We start from the raw sequence: 23,895 nt of genomic DNA on the forward strand, positions 1-23,895 counted from the left end.
TTTAACCTGAAAAAAAAAACTATTTAAAAATAAGACGGTTCCAAAAATACATAAGCACCGATTATAGTCAAAGGAAAAATCATGATAAAACCTCCCTTCATAATCTGACTTGTTTGAGTGGACCAGCCATTCAACATTGAAATCTCCACAGATGAAAATATTGACTGAGTGATGGGCAGTCAAGATGTAATCAATTTGTTCCACAATACTCCCAAATATGATGACACCATCATTGTGGGGACAGTGCTGAATAAATCCATACTCTCCAGAAAAAACAATTATTTTAATCTATTAATAATGGCTGACTTGTGTTTACTATTGTAAACATTCAAACGTAATTTAAAGTGACAAATAGAAGGCAATTTCCGGCTTGCAGTGAAATTTAAAAACAACAATTATTATTCATTTGTGCCCCTATAACGAAGGACACTATTTGTATCAAAGAACTATGCTAACAAATGTGTTCAATTTTGGAAAGTTAGAAACAATAGCAACGTTTTATGGCTTATAAAAATATCATTTATTGTAGCTGATCATGCAACACTGAAAAAAATTAAAGAACAGTTTCATTATCTTTGGGAAAAATTATTTTTGTAGTGGATCCTTGCTAAGATACTACAAAGAGTATAATTAAAGGACTTAAATCTAAAAATGGAATTACAGAAATTACTCCTCATGCATCAATGGCAACCGGCAGAGAAAGAGAAAAACATTTTACCTTCCTTGTATTGTGCTATTTATTTTGGTTTATTCCAGTATAAATTGAGGACACATAGAAGAATGTCTCAGAGTTACAATATTTGCAAGGGAATTTGAATCCCTTGACTCCTGGATAGGTTTTCCAATCATGGCTGGCGACTATTCAGAATTCAAACAATCCAAGTTACCTACAGCATTGCAAGCGCTTATTGTATAAGGGAAAGATAAATTGCAATAAGGGATCATCTACCAAGTCAAGATTTGCATGTAAACTGAAGAAATTTCATGTGGGGTTCTCATCCAAACTGCATTCAACTTAGGCTTAAACTGTGGAATTCGTTTTGTACCAAGAGTTACAGCCATTCAAACTCAAAATAATGCCTTTATTTATTTATTTATTTTTTTTTTTTTTTACTTATGTTCACCCCTTATAAAGCATATCGCCAGTTGGACGTAAGGGGCTACTATTTGGAGCCATATCTAGGAAAGATTAACAAGATATTTGTTTATGTTACATTTAAACTTCGGCATATCAGTACAGCCAGGGAAGCATGACCTCATAACTGTACTGGAGTATACAGTTTAAACGACAATATGAAGTGCTAGTGTAATGTTATGACCCTTTATGCTGTGATTATAGCATAGTATCTGTGTTAACTGTGGCAAGCAGGACCAAGGGTCAAAACATTATTATTATTATTATTATTATTACTAGTTGATTTGAGCAACGGTAGGTCACTGGATCAATTATTATGATTAGAAAAATAAACAATTAAATTGAGGAAAAATGATTGACATATCGCAAAAGGAATGTGAAAATAGAAAATAGATGTAAACATGATTTTGGGTTTGCATAAACAAATGTGACATAAAGAAACATGTGATGTATGTAGATTTGGGGAGATTCTAGGCAGTTGTTAGCTGGGACATCAGAGAGAATGGACGACTCAAGATGACATGGGAAGCGGCGTCATTTTGGACAGCCAAGATGTAAAGAATGTATACTCTCTGAAAATGCCGGCCAGATCATGCGAATAAATGTTCATAAATAATTCAGGTATGTGTTGTGTTGTTTACATCTGTTAAAACAGAACTGTCGTCTACAACTGTTTCGATACGTCCACATCAATCATTTCCTGTTAGAACTGTTGCATAAATATTAAAATATACACATTAGACGATCAACTAAAGGATACGACGTATATGCATACATGCATTTGCACATACACAAATATACAGAAAAATATAAGACCCAACTATTAAACATGTATGTCATTATGGAATATATTCACATACAATATATGACATGTTTTATAATATATATCTCCCACCTGACTATATAATAGAACTTCTAATGAGTTCAGCTTTTATCTCATCTGGAATCTTATCAAATAAAATATGAGCCACTAGGGATCCACTTTCAGAGCCCTTGACTAGAAAATCATATCCATAGTAAGAATCCAATTCATTAAGTTCATACTGAACTTAGTAGAAATATTTCTTTAGTTGGTTATATGATCTCTCCATCCTGAGAGTATACTCCACTATCTTTTTGAAAATCTCCTCTCGAATAACTTCTGTCTCAGTACTCCACCTTTAATATATTTATGGCCACATTATAATTTTCTAACAAATGAAATGGCCGACCCATTATATAGTCCTTGAGACACATTAAGTTTTTCTTTGTTCGAGTTCACTCCAGATGTGCAAAACTTTTAGAAAATCACTCAGTGTAAATTTATTTGCCTTATCTAAACTAGTCAATGTTAGACACATTATCTTTGGATTTGCTAATTCAATCCCAGATCGAGCAAGGAATGGTAGAGTTGGAGGAGTTGGGGACAGTAAAGGAGAGTGAATCTCTGAACCTGGTAAGGAGGCATCCAATTCGGACAAGGATCTATTCACCCTTACTTTGAAAGTAAAGCTGTTCATTAGACAGCTCCTCATATCGACAGATGATATCTCTTCATTATTTCCTTATCAAGATGCAATAACTCTCGTAGCAACTGGAGAATGTCTCGTTTATGCAGCTCCAGCACATTTCTCTCAAGAGGTCTAAGAGCACTAAGATTTTTGAGTGCTACATCAATTATCGTGAGAGTAACCCCCTGATCTTCCAATAAGGAAGACTATGGTGATAGATCAATTTGGTGTATGGAATTCATTTCAATACAAAAATGGATATGTTACAATATGTAGTGATTCCTTGTTAGAACGCTATAATTAAAGGACTTAAGTCTAAAAATGGAATTACAGAAATTATTCCTGATGCATCAATAGCAATGAGAAAAAGAGAAAAACATCTTACTTTCCTTGTATTGATATCCCTTGCAATAGATTGCTGTCAGTTTTGACCTAAGATATGTCCTTGAAGTCCATTAATACATAGTAATAATGGTAAACAGTTAAGTGGAAGTAGAAAAGGATTAACTAGTGTGACAGTAGGAACCAATTGTAAAAAGAGACAGAAAAAAATAAACCAACCCTTTTTATAGTATGATCCATGACATGTGACCCCACCAAGGGTTACATGATTACCCATTAATATAAAAACAATCACAAAAGAGGTGTTTTTGCATCTGTCTCCCTAAATCAGAATACATTGAGAGTAAGTAATTTTTTCTTACATTTTTTTCTTAACCTCACCAGACCGAGTTACAATATACAAGTAATTTTTGAAAATGCTATATACTGAGTTACCGTTAAACCGGTATTTTTCCCACCACATGTTTTTGTGTTGTCAGGGAGCTAAAAATAGCTACCCAATTGCTGCTTAGCCTCGATTTAGTGCAAGCCTAATGTTCTGCAAATGGCTTCCTTTGTTTTGGCGGAGTTGTGAGTTATTTTGTAGACTAAAATAATCATGAAGCGAGCTAGTGACAAAGCAAGTATTTCGATAGGTAAAAGAGCAAGATCAAGGAGTTTCACAGTGCAACAAGTGTTGGATAAAGTGACAAATTCTGATTCAGACGAAGACGAATTTCATCAGAAGTATGTTTCTGAATCAAGGAACGCTAGTGATGATGAATATATCGATGAAGGAGAAAGTGATGATAATTCTGATGATGCAAGTGGGCTTAGATCAAAATCGAGTGTTCAAAGTAGGGGGCGTGTCATTATACCAGGTGATAGGGGAGATTCTGGTGTGGTTGATGATGGATGGAGTCGCAATTTTGTAGCTCGAGATCTGGATTTCACAATCTTGCCAGGAGGCCATACACAGGTGCAAATTAGGTTCAGTAACTCAGGTGTGGTAGGATTAAAAATCATTTTTGTCCTAATTTATCTGCTGGTTTCAAAAAAGTATCCATATGATAAAGTTGCCCACAGAAGGAATCCACTATCACCTTTTTTTTTTTTACTGTTTTTGTCACAACAAATGGCAAAATTATATCATGTCTCTAATGACAATGTTATTGAGTATAATGTTTAATAAAAGACTATACATTTGTATTCGAGATTTCAATTTTTTTTTAATCACATTTTTTTCCAGAATTTTTTTTTCTTTAAAAACATTACGTTTTAAATAATTTTGATTAAAGTCCAGAAGTCAACCTAATTAAAAAAAGAAAGAAAAAGTACAGAAAAATCTTTTGATGTATGTACTTGTCATGGAAATATCAGATTCCAAAAATCACTAAAATTGATCAAGTATTTTTTTATGGATAGAAAATCATTGTAGCCATTACAAGGACTATTCTGATCTCTATTTCTGAAGTTAAGGGAAAGGGGATAAGCAATGATGAATTTTAAACATGGCGGAATAAGACAGTTCTCACTTCCCATAAAATTTGATTTTCTTAAAAAAAAAAAAAAAAAAAAAAAAACTACTTGATCAATTCATGCGAGTTTTTGGAACATATTTTCATTCCATTACAAGTATGTACATCATAAAGATATTGCGCATTTTTTTCTTTTTAAATAGGCTGAATTCTGGACACATATCAAAGTTTTATATTATGGTATAAAATTCATTTTATACATACATAGAAAAATGCATTTTATACACGCATAGAAAAATGGTCAGACAGGCACGATGCATGCTTAACTATTAATAAGAAATTTGAAATGATAAAAGTATTTACTGCAGATAAGGCTCAATTGCAGCATAGGAACTGCTAGAATAATTTGCCCAAGTCTGTGGGTGCATTTTGGGTAGGGATGATCGTCGTTCAAGGAAGGATCAGATCCACAATGACATTGTCACTAATTCACATAAATTTGTTAACCTCCGCCAGTTAACATTGATTGTTGATCTTAAATGTTATACTTATTATTCTCAGATAACATTGTACTTTGTATTTAATGTATACAAACTTGAACTATTATTTTAAGTTTTTTCTCAATGACCAATTTTTGTTTTTTTAATTTTCCCATTTTTGCTTACTATCTGTTAAAACTTGTTTTGGTATTTATAATGAAACTTAGGACTGACTCCATAGGCACTGAAATCCTTTGAGTGCCCATTTCTTACAAGTACCCTTGTTTTGTATATAAAAAAAAAAAAAGAAGATGCGTATTCAGAACTGCACTTCTAGCAGCAATTAAAGGTAAAGAAAATACAGAAAAGTCTATATGATGTACGTACCAGTCATGGAAGAAAGATAAAATATTTTAAAAATCAGGTAATTTGATCAAGTAGTTTGTTTTTATTTTCAAGAAAATCAAATTTTACTTGTTCTCAATGAGGAAGAAAAATTAGTGGCCATAATGGAATGAAAGCAAGGTTGTATAAAGGAAAACCTTTCATTTGTTTTTTTTTTAAATGTCAGAGGCTCTGTGTATTTCCCAGCTTTCATACTCCTTCTCTGCCTATTAGCCAGGCGCAGAGGTGCTATCACAGGGACTTGACAGAAACACCCAGAAGTTGACCTTGTTTCCTGACTGGGGCAATGAATGCCATTTTCCCTGCTCTCACCACATCCCGTCCCTTAAAACTGGGCACTTTGAGCGTGCTTGACTACAATATATGCCAGTGCAATAGGATTGTCTGATGAGTTGAGGGTACTGGATTAACAGTTTCTGGCTGCTGTTTTCGACTGATAGTACAGGAGCCCTAACTCTTTGTTAGTGCTTAGAGCGGCTGCTCCACCAACAGTTATATAATATCGGGATGGTTGTAGTGCCATGTTGTGCATGGAAAGGGACCCTGCAAGCATTTCCGGTGGGCTTTCCTGAGGCCACAATCTTGTAGATGAAGAGTTGGCTGATGGTCTACTTGTGTTGCTCCTCTGATATTCTGCACAACCACTTATCCAGCATCCCTCACTCTAACTGAAACTTTTAAATAAAATAAAATGACAGTTCAATCAAAAATTACGATTAAACCAAGCTCAAACTCAAACAAAACCAATATGCCTCCTACCTTGAGGTTTGCATTTACGAATATCCGCGGGTTTAGAACTAATTTAAATGATGTTGAATCATTCTCCTAGCAAACACCCCGGCCCGGATATCTTAGCACTAAGTGAAACTAACCTACACTCCTCCATCCCCACTAACCACTTTAACATGCCTGGTTATCTCCCACTTTGCCATAAGGACTCAGACAGATATATGCATGGACGGGGAGTCTATATACGAAACACCCTCCCCTTGACTCCTTCAATACTAGCACACAAGTACATGTTTTTTGTTTTTTTATTACATTTTCACCCCAAACGAGGCAAATTGCCACTTTGGTGTAGGGGGCTACTATCAGGGGCAACACTACTGGGGTACTATGTAGGGATTTGGGCAGCAAGGTGTCGGTTCACGTTACACTTGAACTTCTGCACGTCAGTACTGTTGGGGAAGCAGGGACCTGGAATGGAATTCCAGAGTCTAGCGGTTCTGGGGAAGAAACTATTGGAGTAAAAAGATCTTTTACATCTAGGGATCTCTACAGTGTGGGGGTGGGATTTAGCAGCCTGTCGGGTTTGTCGAGGGTGCTCACGTCGTGGGGGCACAAGTGATTGCAGTTCGTCAGAGCATTCACCACTAAAATACTTGTAGAAAAGGCAGAGGGATGCAACATTTCGTCGATGGGACAGAGGCTGAAGCTTAGATGCCAGTTCAGGGCCTATCAGGTTTGCGACTCTCTTTAGAACCTTGTCAAGGAGCGAGAGACTAGTAGCAGATGCACCAGCCCAGATGTGGCAGCAATACTCCATACATGGGCGAATGGTGGCCTTATAGAGGTACAGGATACTTTCGGGTGTTAGTAGTTTTCTAGCACGGTAGAGAGAGCCCACCTTTCTTGCAGCGGCCCTGGCAATGCCTTCAATGTAATTGTTCCAACTCATGTTTCCTGTGAACGTTAGGCCAAGGAGTTTGAAAGATGGACTCTCAGATAAAGAGTCGTTGGCCATTGCTATGGGTGGTAGAGAGGGTTTCTTGTAATTATTGAATGAAACTAGTTTAGTCTTGGCAGCATTGAATGCGACCAACCACTTTTGTCCCCATTCCACTACAGATTGGAGGTCTTCCTCTAGTGTTTCTGCCATTTCTTTAGAAATGTGTTCATTCGTCTTCCTGTCGTGCCTGCCATAGAGTGTAGTGTCATCAGCATATATACCCATCTCAGAGGCAATGTTGTATTTGGTGACTTCAATGCTCACCCCAGTAATTGGCTTGAATTCTCTACTTACACAGACACAGCTGGTAGCACAACACATAGATTCTCTATATCTCATTCCCTATCACAGACGGTTACATTTCTGACATATTTCCCAGATCAACATGTCTCACTTCTAGATCTATTTCTGACCACAGTTCCCGATGATTCTGTAATGAATGCCTACAGCCTACTCAGGAATGCTAATCATACTGTGATAATGATAGAAATCGCCCTAAATTCTCGACCCGAAACTGAAGAGCCCTTACTCAAAATAAGATATTATAAAAAGGCTGACAGGGATATCATCAGAGATGTCCCATGGAGAAATATCTTTTCTCTTCCTGCTGAACAGTGCGTAAATGAGACCACTGAATCGTTCAAAATGGTGATTGAAGCACGTTCTCACACTGCAGATTTAACTGACGTAAGTCCAGTTCAAACAGATAGAAGTTTACAGAAGCTAGAAATAATTGTAAGAGGGAAATAGTGACAGCTAAGAGAGAATATATCAAAACCACCAGAAAATGCATCGAAGCACAGAAATTAGGAACCCAAGATTTTTGGAAAATCTACAACTGTAATAAATAATGGACAATCAACAATTCTGCCACTATCCAACAATCATGAGGTTGTTGGCAACCAAGAAGGCTAACATGCTTGCCAGTAGGTTTGCCTCCAACTCTACACTGGACCCAGCACACCACTCCCTCGTTGACTTCCCTTTGTGGACAGACGCCACACTAGATGATCTGAAAATCACACCTTCTCAAGTACATTATATCATAAAAAACCTTGACACCTCAAAAGCATGTGGGTCCGAACTCATCCCGGCTGTGCTATTAAAAAAATGCTCTGCTGAGGTTGCTCCAGCTCTCTCCAAACTTTACAAATGCTTTTACAAACCTTGCTTTCCTGACTGCTGGAAAACTGCTTCTGTGGTACCTATTTTCAAGAATTTTAGCGAAAGAATTGACCTATTAAATTATCGTCCAATTAGCCCTCCTGTTTTTTGCCAAAATATTTGAGTCCTTAATTAACCAAGCTCTAGTCCATCACCTTACAAATGCTAAACTTCTGAATGATCAACAATATAGATTTAGGCAAGCCCGTTCTACAGCAGATATCCCAACAGTAATCCCTGAACCATACACTGAACAAAGCAGGGGAGAGTAGAGCGATAGCCCTCAATATATCTAAGGATTTTGACAGGGTATGGCACGATGGTCTTCTCAGGAAAATCAGATCATACGGTATCACTGGATGAATACTTAACATAATTAAATCCTTCTCAAGTAAGAGAAGAATCCAGGTTATCCTCGACGATCGTACATCTAAACAATACAATATTAATGCGGGAATACTTCAGAGGTCTATCCTTGAACCTTTCTTATTCCTAATATTCATAAATGACCTCCCCCGATGAACTTGTCTTTGATATAGGTATATTTGTTGATGACACTACGCTATATAACAGACACAAGGGGAAAACAAATCAACACATGTCTAAAGAAATGGCAAAAACACTAGAAGACCTCCAATCTGTAATGGAATGGGGACATAAATGGATGGTCACATCCAATGCTAAGACTTAGCTTGTTTCCTTTAATAATTACAAGAAACCTTCTTAATCACCAATAGCAATGGCTAAAGATACATTATCTGAAAGTACATCTTTTAAACTCCTCGGCCTAACGTTCACAGGGAACATGAGTTGGAACAAATAGATTGAGAGCATTGCCAGGCCCGTTGTGAGGAAGATAGGCTCTCTCTACTGTGCTAGAAAGCTACTTACACATGGAAGTATCCTGTACCTCTATAAGGCTACCATTCGCCCATTTATGGAGTACTGTTGTCACATTTGTGCTAGTGCATCTGCTACTAGTCTCCCACTCCTGGACAGGGTTTAAAGAGAGTCACCAACCTGATACGTCATGAACTGTCATCTAAGCTTCAACCTCTGTCCCATCAATGAAATGTTGCACTCCTCTGCCTGTTCTATAAGTATTTTAATGGTGAATGCTCCGACGAACTACAAGCACATACCCCCTCGACATAAATACCCCGACAAACAGTAAGATCCCACACCTACATAGTAGAGGTCCCTAGATGTATGAAAGCCTTCTACTCCAATAGTTTCTTCCCCAGAACTGCTAGACTTTGGAACTCCCTTCCGAGATTCTGCTTTCCCAACTGTACTGACATGCAGAAGTTCAAGTGTAATGTGAACGGACATCTCGCTGCTCATCTCCCCACATAGTATCCATGCAACTTATGTCCCCGATAGTAGCCCCCTACATCAAAGTGACACTGCGCCTTGTTTGGGGTAAAAATGGAATTTAAAAAAAAAAGGAAAGACAACATAAACATACAATTTAAAACAAAATAATTTATTAAGACAATGTGCTTCTTTTTTAATAGACAATTTTTTTCAGAAAATAAAATATACAAATTAAGATTTTTGTTTAGGAGTCAGTATATAAGTTTAAAACAAAATTTGAAGAAAAAAAAAAAAGGGATACATTTTGGAAATGTGACAAAACAAACTTTTTAACCGGTTATTTTAAAACAACCATAAAAACAGAGCATTCTCTGCAAGTTTTACCCCATTTCTAATTTGAGGAGATTTTTCATAAAGCCAATTCCGGAGAAGTCTATTAATGCAAGTGGAAAAGTAAATTAATCAATGATTACCTGCCCTTATTAACATCTGCATAAACAAATGGCTGCAAGTTATCGCTAAAAAGCGTAAAATTTTAATTTCTTAAATAAAAAAAAAACTACTTCATCAATTTTTGTGGTTTGGTGAATGTACCATCTCCATTCCGTGACAAGTAGGTACACCATAAAGGTTTGGTATTATTATACAAACACCGTGACAGCGTTAGGGTTAGGGTTAGGGTTAATTCGCTGTCACGGTGTTTGTATAAATTTACCAAAGGTTTTTCTTTATTTTTGTTTATCGCCATAAGTGCAGCAAAAAAAAAAAAAAAAGTGTTCAATGTTTACTTTGAGTATAAAAACAAAGTGAAATATTTTTGGCATGGAACAAAATTAACAACCGATTAAAATATTGAATTAAAAATTTACAGATGTTTCTTAATATAATTCCTTGCAGAGTTATCTTCTCTTACGGATTACGACATCGGATTTATCTCATGTAAACAATCCAAATGGTGGTCATTTCAGAACGATGATAACACGTGAGAATCGCAAATAGATAGACTCGAGTAGATTGTTTTCATTAAGAATTGAACTTTTTTTTTCTTTTTCATAAATACACATGAGAAACTTTAGAATCCTATTTACAGTTTTTAGCTTGGATTGTCCAATTATTATCTAAGAAACACTTATCCAAGACAATTAAACCAACAATTAATTTTTCAAAGTTGTGAAAAATCAAGCAAAAATTGACGAGCTATTTATGCTTTGTTCAATTCCATTTTCTGTTTTGTGATGAATGCCCTGAAAAAGTCCCTTCTGATTAAGGTTCACCAGTTTTAAAATAAGCAAACGAACTTTGCCGTTTTTCAGAATAGAAGAAATTTTTGGAACTTATGCACTTTTCTTACCGTGCTGAAATAATATTTTGAAAGCCATTCTTAACAGGGGGGTGTTTTGTAACTATTCTAACAATTTAATAATAATAAGAATTATAATAATAATAATATCGTGAAACTTGAATTTAACCTGAAAAACTATTTGTAAAAAATAGCGCGGTAACAAAACTGGATCAATTTTTAGGATGTGCCCCCAGCGTATTATAAACACCCCAACCTCCCCATGTTAAGAACGACTTTCGGAATAAACACCACCCCCAACCTCGAAAGCTGTTCTTAATATGGGGAGGTTGGGGTGTTTATAATAGGCTGGGGCAGGTCGTAAAAATTGACCCAAAAGTGCATAAGTACCTAATTTTTAACCGGTAAACATTAATCAGAAAGGACTTTTTCAGGGCATTCAATTCATCGTGAAGTAGAACTGTCATCAGAAAAAGGAAGTAAACAAAAACATGCAGAACTGGAATAAAGCCGTATGGGCCATTATTGTTTAAGGGACTTGAGGGTCGACCTAGACGAGAGTACCCAAAATGGCCGACCAGGACTGAGATATGACACTTGACCGGATGTAATGGAAGAAATATCTCATGTATTTAATTTAAGCCGTCGTTTCGTATCTTACAACATATACAACAAATACTTTATTGTAACTTTTTCTTTAATAATCTATATTTAATAAATATTTATATAAAATTATCAGAAAAAAGCCAAATTTGAAGCCAAAATTGAAAAAGAAACCAAGCTGTCAACCCTGATAGGCACTTGAATTTACTTTGGCAACACTGCTCTTCTCTCTACCGTATCGCTTGTAAAAAATGGCTACTTCTCCAAGAATGGAAATTCTCCTTAATTTTACCCAGGAGAAAGGATTACAGTATGCCCAAAGTAAACAGCTCGTGTCCACCCAGAAAATATGTGATTGTGGACATTCAATGTGTATCAGGCCATCTGCAGCGTTTAAACTAGACACAGTTTGTTAGAGATGCACTATGTGTGGTACAAGGATGTCGGTGCGGAAGGGCACCTTTTTCGAGAAGTCAAAGCTCCATATTCACACTATACTGCAAATTATGTTCGATTTTGTTTCACAGACACCTGTGACTACTTCCGCAAATTTCAGTGGGGTTTCTACGGGTGTCGCCATTCAATGGTTTGAGTATTGCAGAGATATATGCACGAGCAAGTTATTAAAAGATAAAAAAAAGTTGGGCGGAACGGGACACATAGTTGAAGTAGACGAAAGTTTACTTTTCAAACGCAAAAATAACGTTGGCAGAGTTAGTAGGCAAGAATGGGTAATAGGGTTTTATGACAGAACAGCGAAACTCGGTTTTTTGCGTCAAATACCCGACCGGACGGCCGTCACCCTAGAAGCGGCTATTTTAGAAAATGTGGAACCGGGGTCTACCATATTCACAGATGAATGGAGGAGTTATAGCAGGCTTACATCACTCGGTTACCAACACGGCACAGTAAATCACTCTGAACATTTCGTAGACCCCGTCACAGGTGTGTGTACGAACAGTATAGAGGGCTACTGGTCCCGTATTAAAAGAAAGGTTAAGCATGTGTCTGGATCGGTAGGTAACATGAAATGGTCACATGTGGACGAGGCCATGTATAGGGAAGCGTATGGTATGAAAACAGACACAGCAATAAGAAATTTTAATCTGTTCTTAACGCACGTAACAGAAAAATACCCTGTCTAAAAATATGAACAAAAACCTTCATTCGTGATGTTTTTTTTTCCTTTTCTAAATACCCTGTCTAAAAATATGGACAAAAACCTTTTTTTTTTCCTTTTCTAAATAAATACCCTGTCTAAAAAAATATGAACAAAAACCTTCATTCGTTATGTTTTTTTTCCCTTCATCTAGAGCCGATGAATTTTCCGTTTTTTTTTTTTTTGTTTTTTTTTTTTGTTTTTTTTTTTTACTTCGTTTTGTTTTGGTAAGGTAACATTTACCGTTAAAAAAAAATGCATATCTTATAAACGACTCATTTGCCGTAAATTTCAGCAGACGACGCCATGCAGGTAAGTTGCAAATTGTTTTTTTTCCCTTTTCTCTAATTTATTTATTTACGTTGTTTCCTTAATAAATTATTTCAGCTAGAGCCGTGTTGCCAAAGTAAATTCAAGTGCCTATCAGGGTTGCCAGCTTGGCTTTTTTTTCAATTCTGATAATTTTATATAAATATTTATTAAATATAGATTATTAAAGAAAAAGTTACAATAAAGTATTTGTTGTATATGTTGTAAGATACGATGTTGTAAGATACGAAACGACGGCTTAAATTAAATACATGAGATATTTCTTCCATTACATCCGGTCAAGTGTCATATCTCAGTCCTGGTCGGCCATTTTGGGTACTCTCGTCTAGGTCGACCGACTTGAGTTTTAAAAGAAAAGTACCCCACCATTTTTTTGCGGGGGGGGGGGGGGGGAAGGGACTGGTTTCCATTTTGTATAGTTGTTACTTTTCAGCTTTTGTAACTTGTTAACAAGCCAGTGTCCACCATGTTTGTGTGCGTGTTCGACACATTACAAAAAGATAAAACGTAGTATTTTTTATTTTCGGGTTTGTATTACTGTACACTCGAAAAAGTTGTCAAAAAAAAACAAACAAATATATAACAAATAAATGTTATCAAAGGCAAGATAAGTTACTTTTCTACCAAACTGGATATATTTTTTGTTTTTATTCAATGTAACATATTTATTCAGCTCGAAAAACATGCAGCGTTTACCGATGTATTGGACAATTCAAAATGGCGGCCGACTCTCTCTTAAACACAGTAAGTTCGAGAAAAGGTGTTATAAATAAAAAACTAGACAAAATACTGTTAGAAATTCGCTCAATATATATTACCGTGACATAGGTTGACATATATTCGGTGATTTTTAATAGTATTTTGTCTAGTTTATTATTTATAACACCTTTTCTCGAACTTACCGTGTTTAAGAGAGAGTCGGCCGCCATTTTGAATTGTCCAATACATCGGTAAACACTGCATGTTTTTCGAGCTGAATAAATATGTTACATTGAATAAAAACACAAAAAATATATCCAGTTTGGTAGAAAAGTAACTTATCTTGCCTTTGATAACATTTATTTGTTATATATTTGTTTTTTGACAACTTTTTCGAATCTATTTTGCGGATATAGAAACAAAAACGAAATCCATTTCACCCTTAGGAATTAACCAATAATTTTCGGTACCTGTGCAGTTTACAAGCCGTAGATAGGATTTTCAAGTTAAATTCAATTTTTACAGTATCTTTTGTACATTATGTGAAAGTACAGAAGAGCTATTGAAGCCCCTTCCAATGGTAAGGAGTGAAGAAGGGCTTTCTAAATAATAGCGTTATTATTTCAGCACCGTAAACTGAACTGCACATGTATTTTATTTTCTAAAAAAAAAAAAAAACATAATTGATGGCGGTAAAGGCAGTAATTACTTTGTATTGTGCCGTAGAAAAAGAAATCAAACATCCAGACATTTGTACTTTTTTGTCATGAATAGTCTTTCTGTCGCAGTGATTTGTAAAAGTCCTTGTTGCCAACAAAGAAAATTTAAAATAAAACAAAAAGAAAAATGTCGGGGGGGGGGGGGCAAATAAAATCATCCGTTCACTCAGTCCACTTGTGAACACATTGCTGGTTCGTACAGACGTAATAAAGTTTCATTCCTTCTTCAGCTTTTGTGCTGTGAGACTGGAAAAACACGGACTGTCTGTGGGCGCATTTTGGACACGGGTGGTCCTCCGTTCGAGGAAGGGTCGGATCCGCGATAACATCGCCAATAATCTGAGTAAATTCATCGACCTCCGCCGTGATCCTGTTAACATAGATACACGTGTTGTCGGCCACTTCCTGGTACTGGCAATTTCGACAGGCGTACAACAAGATCTTGCTTTCTTTGTCCTCCTTCGGATACAGCATGTTGTTGCATTCTTTGCAGAAGCGAATACCAACAAAGCCGGGGCCTGAATCAGTGGCTTCAAAAAAATCGGACATTTTTCTTTAAATTTCAATACGCTACGATAAAGTGTGAGCGTCTCCGGTTAGTGATACGTTTTGTTGTGTGAAAAAGGATTTGCATCAACTGTTTAATTGTCGCGCCCTCTACCAGAAACGGAGGGGCTTTCTCGAATTCAAGGGAGATCACTCAACGCTTTGTACTTCATTACATTGCCTCGATCAATGACAAAAGTATCCAGAATCAGCCAGGGGTCTTAACTTTAATTGAATTTTGTACACAGTATTAGAGGTTAATGATTAAACTTACAGATAAATACTATGCTGACTTCTACCAAAAATGTGGATACTTATGTAGAATACGGATTGTGCTATTTTTTATGCTTGTTAAGATAGTCGACAAATCGTTTGTTTTTTAACATATCGCTCAAGCAAAAAACAATATTATGTAGTTAGTAGTCATATCGAAAAATGGCCGAAAAATCAAGTTGTTTTTTTAAAACGAAATTATATTTATTAAAATCCATTATTTCTGAGTAACTTTTTCCCCCAGAAAGATAAAACACTGAATTTTATCATATAGAAAACAGAATAATGTAAAACTTTTTCTACTATTTTTAATTAAATTTTAAATGTTAAATTTTCCCCAAAAGTTAACAATTGACATTTTTTGTGTTGCACAAAAAACGTACATAAATATTTAAAAAAAAAAAAAAAAAAAAGAAAAGGTTTTTGAAATAATTAATTTATTTGTTGTCTAACTAAGAGTTAGGATGATTTTCCAAGAGAATATGCAAAAATATAATATAAGTACCTGGATTTCAAATAATTCCACTTATTCATATAGGCAACCAGTTACTTCGCGTCGATCTAGAGTCTAGATCGACAATGTTTACGTTTGCATTTGATAAAAACCAAACTATGGAAGACCAAACAGGCCCCCCAAAAAAAACTTATTTTTCAGTGACGAAAATTTCAATGTATTATTAACGCTGAGGCTTACAAAACTGTTTAAGCGTTGCCTTAAGGAGAAGTGCTTTCCAACACACTGGAAAACCTCATAAGTATACCCTGTATTTAAGAATTCAGGTGAAAAGTCATCTCCCTCTCAGTACAGACCAATAAGTCTCCTGTATGTCATGACTAAGTTGTTGCAATCCATATTAAATAAAGAAGTAGTCAACCACCTCAACAGAAACAACCTTCTTAGTGACATGCAATATGGTTTCCGCTCCGCAAGATCTACAGCAGATGTGCTAACGGTTATATCTCATAGGATTAGTGAATATTGTGCTTCGTTTCCAGGGCAATTGCTCTTGACATATCAAAGGCCTTCGATAAGGTATGGCATGAGGGCCTACTTCACAAGATTTCCAGGTACGGTATCACGGGTAATGTTTTCTCAATCATTAAATCATTTCTCTCCGATAGGTTCATAAGAGTAGTGGTTGATGGGCAGAAATCAGAGGCCCACAGTATTAATGCTGGAGTCCCTCAGGGGTCTATCCTGGGCCCAACTCTCTTCTTGATATACATCAATGATCTCCCAAAACACATACTTAAATCATTTGTTGACATCTATGCTGATGACACAACCATCTATGGCAACACATCAAAGGCTGTAAATGACAAGGTTCTCTCAAATTTTCTCTCTTCTGATCTTGAGCGCGTGGTACAATGGAGGAAGAGGTGGCTGGTTACTTTTAATGCATCCAAAACCAAGCTTCTATCTTTACATCATCAACGCTCTGATCCCCATCTGGCATCAATTGAAATGGATGGCTCTCGTCTTGGGGAGGCTCCATGTTTTGACAAGCTTTTGGGTTTGACCTTTACTCCTGATCTGAAATGGAACACGTACATCAGGTCTGTTTCCAAGGATGCAGGAAAAATGGTGGGATCCTTCTACCACTCTAGAAAATATCTCACTACTGATGCAATTCTCTATCTGTATAAAAGCCAAGTATGCCCAAGGATGGAAGTACTGCTGCCACATCTGCGCAGGAGCTGCTAAAAACAGCCTATTCTGCCTTGACAGGGCACAAAATAGACTTCATAGCTTTGTGGGGGATGCCCTTTTCTCTTCTCTGCAGCCTCTCCCACAGAAGAGACATTGTGAGCCTGTCTTTGTTTTATCGTTATTTCCATGGCAAGTGCTCGTCTGAGCTCCAATCTCTCGTCCCCCTCGCTAATCTTTCATGAGAAACACCTGTCTGGCTGAAACTACTGTCAATAATTTTCCCCACTCTTTATCTGTGCCTAAATCCAAACGTAGATTCCATGAGCAGAGCTTCTTTCTCAGAAGTGTACGACTGTGGAACTCTCTTCTGTTTGCCTGTTTCCCACCTGACTACAACTTGGATGTCTTCAAGTCCAACATAAACAAATTCCTGACAAATCGCCCTAAGTAAGACACTCTACCAAATCTCCAATACTAATGATTACTACAATACTATCTCAGTGATTACTGTACACGCAATAACCCTTATCCCTAAGTGGCCTCCGGGCCTTGATAAGTGGTGACCTCCATGTAAAAAAAAAAAAAAAAAAAAAAAAAAGGGGGGTACCACAACATGACAGTTTTTTTTTGTTTTTTTTTTTGCATTGAGGGAGAATTACATTTGAAACATAAAATAACGATAAATTTCACTAAAATTTTTTGGGTGTTGAGAGGGAAAAAATTAAATTTGAAACATAAAATAACACAAAGTGAATTAATTTTTGGTAAATGTGGCCTGGTAGACCAACACACACCCTACCTTTAAAAATTTGTTTTCTAAGGTTTTCGGCTGTGCTGAAAACGAATATCGCATTTAAAACTGAGACCGGCTACTAGTTTTCACAATATTGCAAACATACTTTTCCACATGTTTCATGTCGCAATGTAAAGTGGTGGCCATATTTGTTTACGCAGCGCACAGAAACGGAGGAACGACGTAATGAAATTACAAGATAATACAGAGTTAATCTTTTTTTATTATTATTATTAACAATAACAGAAAAAAGAAAATCTAGATATCTATGAAAGTGAAATTGTCTGTGTGTGTGCCTGTGTGTGTACATTTCCCTACCAAACTACTGTCAATTTTCAGTCTACACACTCGAGATTTGGGAAAATCTTTTTAATTGGCTTTCGACCAGAAATTTGGCTGTCAAGATGTCAAAGTTCAACAATTTGACCTTTGAAAACTCTACCAAACTCCTCTGCCAATTTTGGGTCTAAACACTTGAACTTTTAAATGTAGGTTACTTGAACATGGATCAAATTTTTTAATTTCATTTGAGCTCAAAACATTAAATATTAAGGGGTCAAAATTGGGGTCAAAGTAAAAAAATAATTGGACCTCTGTGGTCTCTACCAAATTACTCAGCCAATTTTTAGTCTAAACATTTGAAATTTTACATAAAGTGCAGACATGCAGCAAGCTTTTTAATCATTTTTTGTGCGAAAATTTGGCTGCCAAGAGGTTAAAGTTTAAAGAGTTGACTTTTGCAGACTCTACCAAACTCCTACACCAATTTTGGGTCTAAACACTTGAAATTTTGGATGTAGGTTACCTGGACATGAGTCAAACATTTTAATATATATATACACACATATAAACATAAAGTTTTGAATAGTACATAGGGTCTGAGCAAAGCTGGGCTGAACAACTAGTAATAAATAAAATAAAACATTGATTTGTTTTGTACGCGCAAGCACGTGCATATTTTTGTCATGTACACATAAACAAATATGGCCGCCACGTTATATTGCGACATGAAACATGCGGAAACATATGTCTGCAATGTCGTAAAAAGTAGTTGCTGACCTCAATTTTAAGTACGATATTCGTTTTCAGCACACCCGAAAACCATAGGAAAAGTTTTTAAAGGTAGGTTGTGTGTTGGTCTACCAGGTCACATTTACCAAAAATTAATTCCGAAAAAATTTAAATTAGATTTTTTGTTATTTTATGTTTCTACCCGCGCCCCCAAAAAACTGAATTCGTTATATTTTGTGGTTCGTTTTGTTTATGAAATTGTTAGTTGAAAGCACAGAATGGTCTGATAAAAAAAATTAATCCCCCCTCCCGTAAAAAAAAAAAAAAAAAAGAATTAAAATTATCGTTACTTTGTTTCAAATTTAATTCTTTTTAATTTGAATTTTTTAAGTTTTGCCGCCCCTTCCTCAATTATCAAACTTGAAGAAATGCTAGGAGTGGTATGTCTTGTTGAACGCTAGGTGGCCAAAAAGTAGGTGCTCATTTTGCGTTAAACTTATATAGAAAAGTGATCCCCCACTCTAACATGTTAAATTTTATGTTTTTTCAAAATTTCTTCTTTTATATTATTTTTAAAAAGGCTGTTTAAACGTATTAGGCAAAAAAAAAAAAAAATCATTTTTTTTAGGGGTTAAACGACGCTGGGTCACGTCGTAAAAATTTACCGAAAAAAAAAAATGCTACTGAGTATACACTACCTTGCTGAAATAATAACGTTATTATTTTGAAAGCTATTCTTAACATAGGGAGAGTGTTTTGTAACTATTCTGTGCTTCCACCTAACAATTAAAAAAAAATATATCGTGAAACTAAAATTGAACCTGAAAAAAACTATTTAAGTATTAGTGCGGTAACAAAATTGCATAACACCAGAATTATTTTTCTAACAACTCTTAGTTTTACCTTCCTTAGACCAATAAGTTAAGCTTCCGCATTGCGATCATCTCTGGCGGAACGAGAACAATCTATACTCATGGATTAAATAAAGGGTTCAGTTCGAAATTCTAAACAGATTCTGAGTTTGGCAGGGCGCGCTCCTGGCGAAGGCCGGAGATAACATCGACCGAAACGTTGTGAGAATAATATCCAAGATGAGAACAGTCGTCCGAATAATCAAAATAATAATTTCTTTGCTGTCGTTCTTATTTAATAGTATACCAATCACCATATCCTAATCGTCTCAAGATTTTTCTTGCTTAAAACATTATGTAAATGTATTTGTTTATTTACTTACCTTAAAATCTTTCGGCACACATTTTCTTGATTGGAGATTATTTTTTTAGCTACACCGAAATTCGAAAATATCAAACTATATTTATAGCGGTTAAAACTTGAATAATAAATGCTATCACTAAATATAATTACAGAAAAAAAAAAAAGGGGAAAAGTAGAAGAAACAAAATCATTTCTAATTTTATAAGATATTCATTTTACGAAACTATGGCTTTCAAATCAGTTACATCTATTCAATACGCTAACATGGCGACCGATGGAGCAGAGAACATTAAAAAGAAATCATCAAAAGGTAATTTTCAATTTTAACTATATGAATTCGTTCCCCAGTATTCAATTGTATCATGTAAAACTCATATTTAAGTTGGCTTAATCTATTATACGGACTGTTGATAGGCAGATGCATTTTTATGACCAAGTTGTTCTCACAGCATCATTTCCCGAAACACGTGTTTTTTTTTTTTAGTTTTCAATTCGATGCAGTTGCAGCTATTGCTGAAATATACATATTTTTTTTTTACTATCGTTTATTATTTAGAGAATATAAAATTCAGGAAATTATATTTTTTAATCGTCCTTTAAAAATAGAAAGACATCTATTTTAATTGAAGAGGTTTTAATGATTTTCTTTCGGCTAGGCCCTAAAATCTCTCGTTTGAAAAAAAAAATAAATGCGGATATTGTAACTGTCTGAGCTTTCTACAAATAATGTCGATTTGCAATTAAAATAAAATGTCATACTTTTTATATAAAACTCTATTATATGCAATATTTCGATATATTCATAAAAATCGATGATTCTTGACTCCTATCAAAAATAGATTTTAAGTTAGGGGAATTATTCAAATTTTAGTAAATGTTAAAAAGTTGTATTTAATCACGTATGTTTTCCCACGGAGATATCACATTGCTTGAAACATTTAAAGAAATATTGGTCAGATTAATCAACAATTATCTGTGTTTCTTTATAGTATCCGATAAGATTGCAGTACAAGTTAACAGTCGAAAAACCGTAAACAAACAAGAATACCAAATTATTTATTGGTCTGTATACTTTTAATGTGCTGAAACTAGTTTTTTGGTGCTTATGCACTTATGCTACCGCGCTATTTTATGTAAATAGTATTTTCAAATTGAATTCAAGTTTTACCATGTCTTTTCTATTAAATTGTTAGGTGAAAGTACAGAATAATTACAAAAACACCCTCTCCATGTTAAGAATGGTTTTCTAAATAATAACGTTACTATTTTAGCACAGTAACATAAGTGCATATGTAGGTGTATCAGAATTTTTGGGGAATTTTTTATACCTCTAGCAGTCTAGCACGAAACTGCGAATGAAATATAAAAAACTCGTAATTTCTCTTTTAAAAGTGGGTTGTTTATTTTCTTTATGGATTATACTTCCAAAATAAACTATTAAAGTTGTATAAAAAGTAATAGAAATATTATTTTTTTTATTTTTTAAAAAACAATAATGAAATTAATTGAATTTTACGAGTTCAGTAGTTTTCTATTGGTTCTATTTTTACGACATTTTCAGGGTCAAATGTGAAATTTTATGCTCTTTCCAATACACCGAATATAATATTTTAGACAAACGTTTTTTTTTCTTTTTAAATCCCCCCCCCATTTTGAAATGTCTATTAAAAAGTAAATAATTAATTTACTCACCAAGGTTTTATATATCACAAATTGAAGATAAAAGATCAATAAATAATATATTCAAATTTAAAACAAAGTGTTTTTTAGAAATTTACCTGTAAAGTCCGAAGTTTAAAACCGTTTTCTTTTTTTTTTTTTTTAACCACGTTGTTTGTTATTTTTTGTTTTTTAACGAAACCTTGGTCCTTGCTCCTTTTAATTGAAAAAAAAAATTAGGGTTTGAATTACATTTTTCGAGTAGTTATAAGCTTGGAAAGACAGGGGGTCAAATTATTCAATATTTTTCACGCAGCTTCTGACACACCTAGTGCATAAGTACCTTTTTTTTTTCTTTTTTTTTTAAGAATTTGTTTTCAGTGTTTGTGTAGTTTATCGGATACTTGTGCAGTTTCTAGACTGTGTTGAAATAACTATTATTTAGAAAGGCATTCTTCACATAGCAATGAGGTGTTATTTATTATTCTGTGTTTTCACCTAATAATTTAATAAACAAAAGATACCATAAGAAATGAATTTAACTTTAAAATCCTATCTAAAATATAGCACAGTCCATAAATTGCACAATTACCACTTAGTGTCACCCAAAAACCAAAGTGGTATAAGATGTGGTGCTTTACTTTGGTTAAATTTATTCTAAGATGGGGGGTGGGAATTGGTTACCCTATACTTAACCATAAGTCTGTGTGACAAGTCCCCTCTCATAAAAACCCTTGTAAAACCATACGTAGCCATTTGAATGACAAGAATATGCATGGGCTTGGAGTCTATATCCATAACACCATTGCCTTAACTAGAGAATGTATCATCGAACCAAAAGATCTGGCATACATGTGCTTTAGATTAACCCTACAATTCAGTGTTATCTATATTTTCTCTACTTTCTCTTTCAACCGAGGATTGTATCTGAGTTTCTGAATTTATGTATTTGATGATTTTAATGTTCACCACAGAGATTGACTTCTGGAACTACACAGTGGCAGCTGATAGCAACATACATAGTTTCTCTATCGCACATTTCTTTTCACAAACGGTCATGTTTCTGATTAGTCTCTCAAATTATAAAAATCAGCAAAACTCACTTCTTGCCTTATTCCTGATAACACTGCCTGAAAATTGTGTGACAGATGCCCATAGCCCACTAAGGAATGCTGATCACCTTGTGATAACAGTTGATATCACATTAAACCTCCAACCTCAAACTGATGCACTGTTACTTAAAATGGCGAAATATTACCAATGGACTGATTGAGAATCCCTCAGAAGTCTCTTCAGAGATGCCTTATGTAATGAACATTTTTTCTTTCTGCTGAACAGTGCACAAATGAAGTAACAGAATGGATCAAAGCAATCATTGCGCGGAAATTCTATCACCTCCACTCTCCACAATGTTCTATATCGACCTGTGCAGCTGTTATTGTGCAGAGGCAGCAAGCATGCCACCGATTCAACTGCCCTAAGTTAGCTACAAATTAAGAAAAATTTTTACTATCAAGAAACCGTTGTAAGAGCTAAAGCCACAGCTAAAAATAGGTATAATCTAGATGACCAGAAAACTGCAGTCGCATCTATGTCTGTTTTACAAGTACTTATGGAACTTGCTCTGATGAACTCCTAGCACTTGTGCCCCTTCAACATATATACTCCCAACTGAACTGACAAGCAGCAAAATCTCATCCCTTCACTGCAGATGTTCTCACATGCTGGAAAGCGTTCTACTGTTAAGTCTCTTCTTTTGGACTACTAGTCTTCGAAATTCCTGTTTCTTGCTTCCGTGACTCTACTAACCTGCAGAAGCTTAAATGTAATATGAACAGACATTTCGCTGCTCAACTCCCCACAGTCTCCTGTTAAACATGATCCCAAATGGTGGCCCTTTAATTTCCAAATGACTATGTCTTGTTTGAAGTGAAAAAGAGTGAAACACGTTGAATCACAGAAATTAGGAACTCCCTATTTTTGGAAAATCTGTAATAGCACGGTGAACAATGGGCAATTAATGATTCCTCCACTATCTAACCACCATGATATTGCTTTCACAGCAACGGATAAGATTAAACTTACTGCCAAGCTGTTTGCCTTAAACTCAACTTTGCTTTTCCACCTGATGTAGATACAACAAAGAATTGAAAATATTCAATGCGCTCTCTCTCTCTCTCTCTCTCTCTCTATGTATATATATATATGTGTGTGTGTGTGTTTATTACCATGTTATCTGCTTAGTTATACATGTTTCGGTTACCGAATCGTATCAGTGACCTAGTAACTTCATCAGACTAATAGAAATGGTTATTATGATTGGAAAAACGATATTAGAAGAAGCACCTTCACCCTCTCTCTCCCCCTCCCACTACCCCTATCCGTGTCTAGTTGAATATTTTAAACTCCACCTCACCCT

At 35.3% G+C, this 23,895-nt stretch overlaps 3 protein-coding genes across 6 annotated transcripts in view; 1 reads left to right on the forward strand and 2 right to left on the reverse strand.

Moving 5' to 3' along the window:
- LOC145293057 (thymidylate synthase-like) overlaps nucleotides 1-19,969 on the reverse strand; it is a 58,131-nt gene extending 38,162 nt beyond the window's left edge. Inside the window, exon 1 of one of the 3 annotated variants that reach the window (XM_080139383.1) lies at nucleotides 19,837-19,969. The gene's annotated coding sequence lies outside the window, so the exon portion shown is untranslated. Of the gene's footprint in view, nucleotides 1-14,318; nucleotides 14,455-19,505; nucleotides 19,790-19,836 lie in introns of those variants that run through there. The other 2 variants (XM_080139384.1, XM_080139385.1) reach the window with 2 other exon arrangements.
- LOC145293058 (DNA-directed RNA polymerase II subunit RPB9-like) lies at nucleotides 14,293-15,009 on the reverse strand. Its single transcript, XM_080139387.1, has one exon. The coding sequence runs from the start codon at nucleotides 14,875-14,877 to the stop codon at nucleotides 14,491-14,493; it is 387 nt and encodes a 128-aa protein (XP_079995513.1). The 5' UTR covers nucleotides 14,878-15,009; the 3' UTR covers nucleotides 14,293-14,490.
- Nucleotides 15,613-23,895, forward strand: part of LOC145293056 (KRR1 small subunit processome component homolog) — a 103,677-nt gene continuing 95,394 nt past the window's right edge. Inside the window, exon 1 of one of the 2 annotated variants that reach the window (XM_080139381.1) lies at nucleotides 15,613-16,215. In XM_080139381.1, coding sequence (XP_079995507.1) covers nucleotides 15,978-16,215 — 238 coding nt within the window. In that variant the 5' untranslated portion in view covers nucleotides 15,613-15,977. Of the gene's footprint in view, nucleotides 16,216-20,000; nucleotides 20,128-23,895 lie in introns of those variants that run through there. The other variant, XM_080139382.1, reaches the window with a different exon arrangement.

The sequence above is a fragment of the Euprymna scolopes genome, chromosome 14, assembly GCF_053919585.1.
Source record: "Euprymna scolopes isolate OS-2025 chromosome 14, ASM5391958v1, whole genome shotgun sequence".
Classification (NCBI taxonomy): Eukaryota; Metazoa; Mollusca; class Cephalopoda; order Sepiida; family Sepiolidae; genus Euprymna; species Euprymna scolopes.